Below are 12,389 nucleotides of genomic sequence, written 5' to 3'. Positions count from 1 at the left end.
CATACTGATGGCAACTGAACCCATTGCTCATAATTTAATGGGGTACTAAAAGAGGAGAGGGACAACAAACTGATAAAGGATCACCAAGTCTTGCTCCAAGTTATTGACTCTCAGGACAATACTAGAAACATTTGTATGTACATCCATTATCTAAATTGGGGTCTAGTACAGTGCCTTGCGAAAGTATTCAGCCCCCTGGAACTTTTCAACCTTTTCCCACATATCATGCTTCAAACATAAAGATACCAAATGTAAATTTTTTGGTGAAGAATCCACAACAAGTGGAACACAATTGTGAAGTTCAACTAAATTTATTGGTTATTTTACATTTTTGTGGAAAATCAAAAAATGAAAAGTGGGCGTGCAATATTATTCGGCCCCTTTAACCTTATACTTTGTTGCACCAGCTTTTGCTGCGATTACAAGTCTCTTGGGGTTCGTCTCTATCAGTTTGGTACATGGAGAGACTGAAATTCTTGCCCGTTCTTCCTTGGCAAACAGCTCGAGCTCAGTGAGGTTTGATGGAGATGGTTTGTGAACAGCAGTTTTCAGCTCTTTCCACAGATTCTCGATTGGATTGAGGTGTGGACTTTGACTTGGCCATTCTAACACATTGATGCATTTATTTGTGAACCATTCCATTGTAGATTTTGCTTTATGTTTGGGATAATTGTCTTGTTGGAAGACAAATCTCCGTCCCAGTGTCAGGTCTTTTGCAGACTCCAACAGGTTTTCTTCAAGAATGGTCCTGTATTTGGCTCCATCCATCTTCCCACCAATTTTAACCATTTTCCCTTTCCCTGCTGAAGAAAAGCAGGCCCAAACCATGATGCTGCCACCACCATGTTTGACAGTGGGGATGGTGTGTTCAGGTTGATGAGCTGCGCTGCCTTTACGCCAAACATATAGTTTGGCATTGTTGCAAAAAATTCAATTTTAATTTCATCTGACCAGAGCACCTTCTTCCACATGTTTGTTGTGTCTCCCCGGTGGCTTGTTACAAACTTTAAACGACACTTTTTATGGATATCTTTGAGAAATGGCTTTCTTCTTGCCACTCTTCCATAAAGGCCAGATTTGTGCAGTGTATGACTGATTGTTGTCCTATGGACAGACTGTCCCACCTCAGCTGTAGATCTCTGCAGTTCATCCAGAGTGATCATGGGCCTCTTGGCTGCATCTCTGATCAGTCTTCTCCTTGTTTGAGATGAAAGTTTAGAGGGACGGCCGGGTCTTGGTAGATTTGCAGTGGTATGATACTCCTTCCATTTCAATATGATCGCTTGCACAGTGCTCCTTGGATGTTTAAAGTTTTGGAAATCATTTTTTATCCAAATCCGGCCTTAAGCTTCTCCACAACAGTATCATGGACCTGCCTTTTGTGTTCCTTGGTCTTCATGATGCTCTCTGTGCTTCACACAGAACCCTGAGACTATCACAGAGCAGGTGCATTTATACGGAGACTTGATTACACACAGGTGGATTCTATTTATCATCATTAGGCATTTAGGACAACATTGGATCATTCAGAGATCCACAATGAACTTCTGGAGGGAGTTTTCTGCACTGAAAGTAAAGGGGCCGAATAAAATTGCACGCCCCACTTTTCAGTTTTTGAATTTCCACAAAAATGTAAAATAACCAATAAATTTCGTTCAACTTCACAATTGTGTTCCACTTGTTGTTGATTCCTCACCAAAAATTTACATTTGGTATCTTTATGTTTGAAGCATGATATGTGGGAAAAGGTTGGAAAGTTCCAGGGGGTCGAATACTTTCGCAAGGCACTGTATGTCCTTATGCAAGGCTTCATGAGTGCTCCTGCTGTCGGGGAGCATACAAATACACAATTCTGAAGAAGTACAGGGTGAAAGTAATTCAGTGGCCAAGTGTCTCCTGATTTGAATCCAATCGAACACCAATGGGGAATTCTGAAGAGACAAGTTGTCATCACTCTCCATCCAGGTAGGTTGTTCTTGTAGAATGGGAAAAAAAGAAGTTGCAATATGTCACCAACATGTTCATTCCAGAGCTGAAATACTTGGAGTTGTCCTTTTAAACTCATGGTGGTCATACAAAATACTAGATGAAGTAGTTTCTTAAGAGGGTTGTGTTCAATTTTGCATCAACTAATTTGAGTAGAATAGAAGATTTTGTAATGAAAGTTATATTATTAACCTTACCTTCATTTTATGGATTGAAAAATGTTCTATGAAACATTTGCAGCGCCCCAGGGTCCTGGTCGTTGCAGTAATGTCATTTTCCTCTAGGGGGAAGTGATGTTACATTTGGAGGCAATGAAGGAGATCTCTTTATCAGGTAACGCAATGCATGCAACATGTTCACACTTCAGACCAGAAGGGGGAGCTCTAAGCCTGTTTAAGGTGAACTCCCCTATAAGAACATCCTGATCTGGAGGGAAAAGTTGAGTTCCTGTCAGGAAGACAGAGAGAGAGGAAGCATAGGAGTCCTGTGACCTGAAGTGCTGCAGCTCCTTGGAAACAGACGGATAGAAAGCAGAACATATTGCAGCAAGCTTAAAAGAAGTCAGAGCAAAGGAGAGGATATCAGAGGGAGACCAGGCAGGAGCAGGCTGCTTCCTTCTGAGGCGCAGAAATCCGGTAGCCGGCACACCGAGGGAGTAAGGACCTTTATGCTTTACTTCAGAAACCGACAGGACAGCTAATTGCAGGTTACCTGTCCGCCCCTACACCCAGGAGGCACGGTGGCACCCCTCAGAGGCCGGGGCATGCTAGAGTCCCTACAAACAGCCTCAGGCCACCAGTCATACGGGTTTGTCCTATCCATCTCGGGGACAGAGCGAAAGAGATGACATCAATAACATCTACAACATCTGTGAGGACATTATGAGAGGCTTAGCAGTAAGGTACTACAACACCAAGGCGCTAGAGGAAGGCTACTGATTTCCACCTGGATAAGGGGACTCTGGATTTGCCTCCAAACCGGCCGGACTCTGCCTGCCCTGTGATCTGGTGCTCTGGACTGCGGATGCTGAAGCCTTCAGTAAAAGGTAAAGAGACTGCAACCTTGTGTCCTCGTTCTTCTCTGCGCCTTTCACCATCCACCATCTACACACTGGGAAGCCCTGGGGATACACTTCACCTGTGGGAAGGTATACCATCTAGCTGCCATAACATCACCCCAGCGGACCCCTTAAAGCAGCTTCGGTCACCCTGACTGAATACCACAGGTGGCGTCACGAACATATCCCTTTAAAGACCTTTCCCCCTTTTACAACCGACGTCCCGAGGGCCACGGACCAGGTCAGCCACCGTGACATCCCCCTGAGAACCGAGGACCCGGTACCGAGTACCCCTAGCCCTTGGGGGCAATCCACATTCTTGTCACAAGTTTGGAAATTATTCTTGTGTTCAGTGAGGTAATGATTAAAATCTTACTTTTCAAAGGGGGGTACTAACTTAGGCTGAGCACTGAATATGTGTACATCAATCTATTGGAAGTGACCCCATGAAACAATATCAAACCCATTATCGGGCTCTAAAATATGACTGAATATATGGGGAACAAAAACAGATCTAGACTTGTTTTTCAGCTGACCTAAAACAGTTTTATTTGCAATCAACCATGGAGAAAGGGCTAAAAAGGATGTCCACCCCTTCTGGCTATTGAAATCTGATACTTCACTCAAATGCATTGCCAGCCAATCCATAAAATCAAGGACACAGTCATGTAATCTCCATAGACAATCATTGGTAGTAGCAGTATGGGTCGTACTGAAGGGCTCAGTGACTGTTCACGTGGTACGGTCATACAATTCCATCTTTATCACATTAGTTGGAGCAATTCCTGATCTGCTAGAACTGCAGTGGCCACCTGCAAGTGTCGTAACTGTAGTGGAGGCATCTAGGAACCACAAGAACTCAGTGTTAGCCCACACAACCTTTGTGAGTGGGCCATATCTTCATTGCAAATGTGGGCAAACTGCAGCCTCCAGGTCATATTTGGACCTTTGGCTGTTCCTGCCTATCCTGCAGGACAACACATGAGCTGGAAACAGTACCCTTCAGGCTTCATCATGCACAGCATTCTGTATGGGTAGCTGTGGGTGCATAATATTGTTTGGGGGGCTGTGTGGGGGCATAATACTGTGTGGGGTGACTGTTGGGGACACTATGCTATGTGTCATAACTTGTTGGGCTCTGAACCTGCTGGGGGCTTTAGTGGTTATTCCTGATGAGTGGGATGCTGTGATTGATCATTCTGTGTGGGTGGGATATGGGGACATCATACCGTGTTCCCAGCTGTGAGGACATCATACTTTGTGTGGGGCTGTGGAGTCCATCATACTGTGTGGAGTCATCAAACTGTGTGGAGGTAGTGGAGGATCATACTGTGTGGAGCTGTGGAATCCATCATACTGTGTGGAGGTTGTGGAGAATCATATTGTGTGGGGGTGTGTGGAGGCATCATACTGTGAAGGGGGTGTGGTGACATCATACAGTGTGGGGGGTGTAGAGACATCATTCCTTTTTGGAGGAGTTGTGGTGACATCACACTGTGTAGGGGACTGTGTAGCCCGTCATACTGTGTGGGAGGTTGTGGAGGCAACATGCTGTATGTGAGGGCATTGCATTGTGTGTCGGTTCAAATCTTACTGTTGTCACAGTCTATCATGTGGCCCATTGGGAAAATTAAATACCCACCCTGTATAACTCATATCCTATATCTTCTATTGTATAACTCCCTACAGATGCTTCAAACTGTCTCTGGAAATGACATCAGCACATGAGCTGTACATCAGGAGCATTACAAAATGGGTTTCCAACAGTAGAATATTTAGGAGTTCAGATGAGCGCCCAGCACACAAAAAATTGCCATCGTTGTGCCTATAGGCTTAGATTTTAGCAGTGTCAATAGCCTGTGGACGCTGATACAGTTGAAAGTGTGGCTTACAGGAAATCAGGTCAACCTGCCAAAATTATAATAAATAATTACCTCTTTATAGAAATTACACAACAAAGAACACATTCCCTGAGGGTCTCCGCTCATAATGAGTAACCGCGGGACCATGTCGTTGAAGAGAGACATTCTCTATGGAATTCAGGTTTTCTTATTAAAACATTAGGATTCACAGAGAAGAAACTCCACGCTAATCCTGGTACCTCAAAGTCACGATATATGGCACAGGTAGGAGACAGCTCTTCATACATCAGGTAAGAGACACCTCTACTGTAGATAAAAGCACAGAACTTTCCAAGGAGAAGAAACGGATAAAACTGGGAGAGGCTCTGTTAGACTAAATTACTCAATGCCAGTCTACTGCTTAAAGGTGGCAGAATGATAAGGATGTAACAAAACAGTCCATAACGCCACATTGCAAGGGTGAACTATGAATCCTTTACTAAACTATCAAGATAGTAATATAGAATTATCTATTGATCTTTTCCAGGCTCAGGTTGCCTCTTTGTTCTTGGAGTTATTGTGGAACTGTAATCTTTTTCATCTTAACTTCCATCCCTTGTTTCACCAGTAAAGAAGACCATTTTCATGGACGCTACAAACCAGACAAAAGTTACAGAATTTATGTTTTCTGGACTGACTGATAACGAGAACCTGAAATCCTTTCTCTTTGTACTCATTCTGCATGTCTACACTGTGACCGTAGTGGCCAATGTTGGCCTGGTGGCTATTGTCAGAAAAACGTCAAACCTCCAGAACCCAATGTATTACTTCCTCAGTTACCTCTCTCTGGTGGATGTCTTCTATTCATCTGCCATAACCCCTAAGATGCTTGTGGACCTTAAGTGTTTGGAGAAGACCATCTCCTTTGAAGGTTGTGCTCTCCAGTTCTTTTTCTATGCTGCTCTGGCAGCTACAGAGTCGTTTCTCTTATCCACCATGTCCTATGACCGCTATGTTGCCATCTGCCATCCTCTCCATTATGTCTCCACAATGACTAAGAAGAAATGTCTATGCCTTGTTCTTCTTTCCTTCTCCATTGGCTTCTTACAGTCGTCAGTACAGACCAGCTGTGCTTTCACTCTTCAATTTTGTGGGCCTAACTTCATTGACCACTTCTACTGTGATGCTCCTCTGGTCCTCAGACTGTCCTGCTCAGATACTTCTATCTGTGAGAAGGTCACTGTTTACACTGTAGGTTCTGTAGCCATAAGTTCTTTGATTACGATCCTTATTTCATACACCCTAATTATCTTTTCAGTTCTAAACATAAGATCCACCGAAGGTAGAAGGAAAGCCTTCAGTACCTGCTCTTCACACCTCATGTGCATTTTAATTTTCTACGGCACTGTGCTGTTTACGTACATGCGTCCTCCCTACAGCATCTTTACCGTGCGAGACAAGGTGGCTTCTATCTTCTATACGGCTGTGACTCCGATGCTAAACCCCCTGATATATAGTCTGAGGAACCAAAGTGTGAGAGGAATCATAATACAATCATTTCACCATATTCAAAGGCTTTCTGGTGGAATTTTTCAACTACATAATGGGAAGAAAGGAAAAGTGTAACCCCAACCACCTGCAACATTTCATTGATTGACAGTTATAGTTGAGTAGGATAGTCTCCAGCCTCCAGTGGTGAGATGCACGAGCACTCAATCATTTGCTGTTCTTTGTAAGTCCTAGTTGAATTCCGAAGATTGCTCCATTTTTCATTTGTTTTAACAAACAATTTTGTGAAGATCGAAAAATGGTATCATCGCTCCATCTGATGTACAGTTATACTAGTGGTGTCCTCTAATATTTCATAGGAGTCTTAGAGTATCGGGGAAATGGAGATCTCTACACTGCATAAATGTTAAAGTGTGAGGCTTCTTCCCCGGTCTATCCTTTCATAATCTACCCTTTCATATTTTATTATATTTTGGAAATCAGTAAGGTCTACATCCTCCAAAATCCCAAATAAAAATGAGATCATCTATGGGCATTGTTAGCGAAATGGGAAATAATGGATCATATGCTTCCTCTAGTAAGGACACTTACTAATTAAAGTACCTCCTCCAACATGGAGGTGCCTGTGCAATGTTGTGAGTTTGTTTTCCTAACACTCTTCTGAGTTCTCAAGTTCCAGTGCTTGTATGTCAGGACACTACACCCGCCAGCACTCATCTCTACGGCAGCCAGTGCAGTTGCACCAGCCAGTGCTGATCTCAACTGTCTGCATCTACAGTTCCTGTCATCTTTCTCTGTCTGCCTGCATCTGTTGGACATTGCCTCGGGTTGCACCAGCTACTCGTTCCGAGGAGTCAGCTGCCATCTACCCAAGGTCAGTCCTGGAGTAGCACTTGGACCACCTCCCTTTCTCTCCTCGGATCTCGGTGTCATTAGCTGCTGCATATCCATGGTCAGATTGGGTGAGCCTCCTAATCACACCCTTCCAGGTTTTCCTTGGGCTTCAGCACAGTGGTTCCATCACCCAGCCTGTTACAACAGTTGTGGCAGCGGTGAACCCTGGAGTAGACTCGGTTTAGTCCATTACTTGGATTAGCGTGTGGATGGTCTTGGGTTTTCACCTGGTCGGCTCGAGTCCTTCCTGGTGTTCAACCACAAATTTGAGAACATAGTGGTAGTACTAAGTGATGTCCCAGTTGTCCAGGTTGAAACTGCCCTATATGTCCCATGCCATTCTTCTTTGGAAAGTCCAGAGACATGGAGTAGACCACTATGTAGAGTAGTCCCTCAGATGCTTTTAGAGTCTTGAAGGCACTGCTCCAAAGCAGAGATGAATGCCTTGTACCTTATACTCCATTTTTACTATATACATTTAGGAGCCCTGAAATTGAAGCAAAATACAATTCTGGTGATGGTTTGGTGAGTGGTGACATGAGATGGCTCGGTATGTGAAGCATAAGCAGGACCTCATTACACAAGACGCTTTCTCTTGATGGTAGGTCAACTGTAGCTTTAGAATCTTCTGGTTGACTTTGGTCAATGATTGGCTCCAAGACAGAACAGTGACGGAGTTATTGCTCCTCATCAGCACACAGTGGGGTTTTGGTTGGCTTTGTGGATCTTGGAAGTGCAGAGATCTAGCTGATATGGAGTCTTATGGGCAATGGTCCTTGGTAAGAGTGTGCAAAACAGGTCTGTCTAAGGAGGAAGAAATCAGTCTCTCTACAGCCACCTTTGGGTAGTGACCCTGCAGAGTTCTAAGGGAATCAAACTTTACAAACCGGACAGCTTTTCTTCTTATAGAACAATTTCCTACTTTAGGCTTGAATTTGCCCTATTTCATTTTGTCTTTAAGTGGAAACTGCATTCAGTTGTAATACCAGGCAGAGCCACTAATAAGCGTACGGCGCCGTGCCTAATAAACAAAAACATGAGTCACCGAGGCCCCTGACTAGCAGGGGTGTTGGCTGTCAGGCCCCCACAATCTACTACTGATGGCGTCCAAAGGAAAGCACTAAATGAAAGTCCAAGATAAGAAGACATTTAATGGTGGAGTTCTAGTTCATGGACAGAAATAACCAAACTCTCCATTTCTAGGCATCTAAAGCAGATCTCATTGAACTCATATAAAGCAACGAGGAGCGGAAAAGAATTCCAGGATTTAAAGAGTAACCGTCGTTGTAATTTTTATTCCATAAATCATTAATATACATGAAATTAAGCAACTGTGTAATAGATCTCCTCAGAAAAGTCTGCCAGAAGTGATCAGTTATTATCAAAATACTCAATTCTGAGGAAAAATCTGTCTTCACTGAAGACTTCCCCATTACGAGACAGGAGATGAGAGCGACTAAAAAGTGAAAGTGAAAAAATTGATAAAACTAAATCTTTCAATGGTGAATCCACAGTGGTGATCTATTAAGTAAGCCACATTATTGGATAAAAATATATATTTTATTAATAAATGAAAAAAATGATAGACTGTAAAAACAAAGCAAATGAAGGGCAAGACATGAAGAAAAATCCTTCAGAAATTCTTCTTCAGAAATGCAGCAGTGGCTATAGATGTGTGTTTTATATCATTGTCATGTTGGAAAAGTGCCGTCTACCGAGGGCCGGAGTGATGGCGGCATCTTCTCTGTCAGTATAGAGCAACACATCTGTGAATGTATTATACCAATAATGACATGTAGCCTTCCCCGACACCAGCAGCTCATGTGCCCCCCAACACCAGCAGCTCATGTGCCCCCGACACCAGATGTACCCCCAACACCAGCAGCTCATGTGCCCCCAACACCAGCAGCTCATGTGCCCTCCGACACCAGATGTGCCCCCCAACACCAGCAACTCATGTGCCCCCAACACCAGATGTACCCCCAACACCAGCAGCTCATGTGCCCCTGACACCAGCAGCTCATGTGCCCACCAACACCAGATGTGCCCCCCAACACCAGCAACTCATGCGCCCCCAAACCAGCAGCTCATGTGCCCCTGACACCAGATGTGCCCCCCAACACCAGCAGCTCATGTGCCCCCCAACACCAGCAGCTCATGTGCCCCCGACACCAGATGTACCCCCAACACCAGCAGCTCATGCGCTCCAACACCAGCAGCTCATGTGCCCCCCAACACCAGCAGCTTATGTGCCCCCGACACCAGATGTACCCCCAACACCAGCAGCTCATGTGCTTCCCAACACCAGCAGCTCATGTGCTTCCCAACACCAGCAGCTCATGTGCCCCCAACACCAGCAGTTCATGGGCCCCTGACACCAGGAGCTCATGTATTCCCGACACCAGCAGCTCATGGGCCCACCGACACTAGCACTAGGGAATGCAGGAGAAGCAGAGTGGAGGCATTGCCGGATACACAGCAGGGGAGCAGCGGACGTTACTGAAACCCAATAATATGGCAGCAAGTGTTGACTGTGCAGATGGCACTTACAAGCTGCGACTTCTTTGTGCCTGATGCAGCTGGTACTAGATTACTGCTGCCTGCTGCTCACACAACCGCTCCAACATATGTAACGTGGAATTCCACCTGGTGGGTAGGTGACATATGATGCGATGTTCTGGAAGGCGGAATCGGCGCTGCAGAGCTGCAATGCGCGATCTTGCCATGCTGGAACGCCGCAAGTGAGCACACTCTAGGCGGACCTTGTGCAGCAGTGCATCAAGATCCGGATAGTCCCTCAAAAAACTCTGCATGACCAAGCTGAGCACATGTGCCAGACAAGGGATGTGAGTGAGGTTGGCTAGGCCCAGAGCTGCCACCAGATTTCGGCCATTGTCACACACTACCATGCCTGGCTGGAGATTCGTTGGCACAAACCACACGTCGCTCTCCTGCTTGATGGCATTCCAGAACTCCTGTGCTGTGTGGCTTCGATTCCTGAAAGAAATTAATTTCAATACAGCCACGGCTGTGCTCATATCGGTCGTAACAGGTACGACCGATGATCGATGATCGGTCGTTCACGGGTCCATGTGGAGGTGGACTGTGACGGCTGTTGTGAATTCTGCTCTTGGGCTCCCTCCGGTGGTTATAAGTGGTAGCACTGCTGTCTTCGATCGCAGCATTTCATCAGGTTTGTCCACTTAATGCAATCCACTGGGCTATTTAGTTTTGTTTCACCCTTTAGTCAGTGCCAGTTGTCCATTGTTCCTGGAGGATTCACATCTCTGTCTGGTCTCTCCTGCTTTGCTGTTTATTTCAACAAAGATAAGTTCTGGCTTTGTTTTTGCAGTCCACATGCTGTGGGCCTTATAGTTAAGTGCATTTCTATGTTTTGTCTTGTCCAGCTTGGTCTGTATAAGGACTTGCTCTTCCAAGCTGGTATCTCTGGAGATGCAGATATACCCTCCATACCTTTAGTTAGATGTGGAGATTTTGTATTTTCTGTGGTGGATATTTTCTAGTGTTTTAATACTGACCGCATAGTACTCTGTCCTATCCTTTCTATCTAGCTAGAATGGCCTCCTTTGCTAAATCCTGATTTCAGTCTGTGTATGTTAATTCCCTCTCCTCTCACAGTCAATATTTGTGGGGGGCTGTCTATCCTTTGGGGATTTTCTCTGAGGCAAGATAGTTTTTCCGTTTCTTTCTCTAGGGGTATTTAGTCCTCCGGTTGTGTCGAGGTGTCTAGGGAGTGACAGGAACATCCCATGGCTACTTCTAGTTGCGGTGTTAAGTTCAGGGTCCGCGGTCAGTGCAGGTACCACCTTCTCCAGAGTACGTCTCATGCTGCTCCTAGGCCACCAGATCATAACAGTACAACTGGCCAACAATGAGTTAATTGCATCTCAAAAGAAGGGAAGGAAAGTGCTGAGCCATTTTTTTTTCTGTAGTCTGTTGTGTCTTTTTTTCCCTCTTTACCTCTGGGTGGCTCAGGAGTTTGGCGCTGGCATGGATGTTCAGGGATTGGCTTCTCGTGTGGATCAGCTTGCTGCTAGAGTACAGGGTATTTCCGATTATATCGTTCAGACTCCGGTTTTAGAGCCTAGAATTCCAACTCCTGATTTGTTTTTTGGGGACAGGTCCAAATTTTTGAGCTTTAAAAATAACTGTAAGCTGTTTTTTGCTCTGAAACCCCGTTCCTCTGGTGATCCCAGTCATCAGGTTAAAATTGTCATCTCTCTGCTACGCGGTGATCCTCAGGATTGGGCATTTTCCCTGCAATCTGGGAATCCGGCTTTGCTTAATGTAGACACCTTTTTTCAGGCGCTAGCGTTATTGTATGATGAACCTAATTCAGTGGATCATGCTGAGAAGACCTTGTTGGCCCTGTGTCAGGGTCAAGAAGCGGCAGAATCGTATTGCCAGAAATTTCGAAAATGGTCTGTGCTGACTAAATGGAACGAGGATGCCTTGGCGGCAACTTTCAGAAAGGGTCTTTCTGAATCCGTTAAAGATGTTATGGTGGGGTTCCCCACGCCTGCTGGTCTGAGTGATTCTATGTCTCTGGCCATTCAGATTGATTGGCGCTTGCGTGAGTGCAGAGTTATGCACACTATGGCGTTGTCTTCTGAGCGGAGTACTGAGCCTATGCAGTGTGATAGGATCTTGTCTAGAGCTGAACGACAAGGATTCAGAATAGGTTGTGTTTTTACTGCGGCGATTCTGCTCATGTTATTTCTGATTGCCCTAAGCGTACAAAGAGAATCGCTAGTTCCGTTACCATCAGTACTGTACAACCTAAATTTCTGTTATCTGTGACCCTGATCTGCTCATTATCGTCATTTTCTGTCATGGCATTTGTGGATTCAGGCACTGCTTTGAACTTAATGGACTTAGAATTTGCCAAACATTGTGGTTTCCCCTTACAGCCTTTGCAGAACCCTATTCCTTTGAGGGGTATTGATGCTACACCGTTGGCTAAAAATAAACCTCAGTTTTGGACACAGCTGACCATGTGCATGGTGCCAGCCCATCAGAAAGATTGTCGTTTTCTGGTGTTGCATAATTTGCATGATGCTATTGTGCTGGGTTTCCCATGG

At 45.0% G+C, this 12,389-nt stretch overlaps 1 protein-coding gene across 1 annotated transcript; it reads left to right on the top strand.

The window, feature by feature from the left end:
* The first annotated feature begins 5,529 nt into the window (after positions 1 to 5,529).
* Positions 5,530 to 6,510, top strand: LOC143774591 (olfactory receptor 5B12-like). Its single transcript, XM_077262342.1, has one exon. It carries the CDS (start codon positions 5,530 to 5,532, stop codon positions 6,508 to 6,510), a length of 981 nt encoding a protein of 326 aa, XP_077118457.1.
* Positions 6,511 to 12,389: the final 5,879 nt, after the last annotated feature.

This window comes from Ranitomeya variabilis, chromosome 5 (genome assembly GCF_051348905.1).
Source record: "Ranitomeya variabilis isolate aRanVar5 chromosome 5, aRanVar5.hap1, whole genome shotgun sequence".
Taxonomy (NCBI): domain Eukaryota; kingdom Metazoa; phylum Chordata; class Amphibia; order Anura; family Dendrobatidae; genus Ranitomeya; species Ranitomeya variabilis.
Note: the sequence above shows the minus strand (reverse complement) of the source record. Positions and strands in the feature narration are given on the sequence as shown.

Excerpts from the sequence above, each read along its gene's own strand:
- LOC143774591 (XM_077262342.1), top strand. The coding sequence starts at position 5,530 with ATGGACGCTACAAACCAGACAAAAGTTACAGAATTTATGTTTTCTGGA.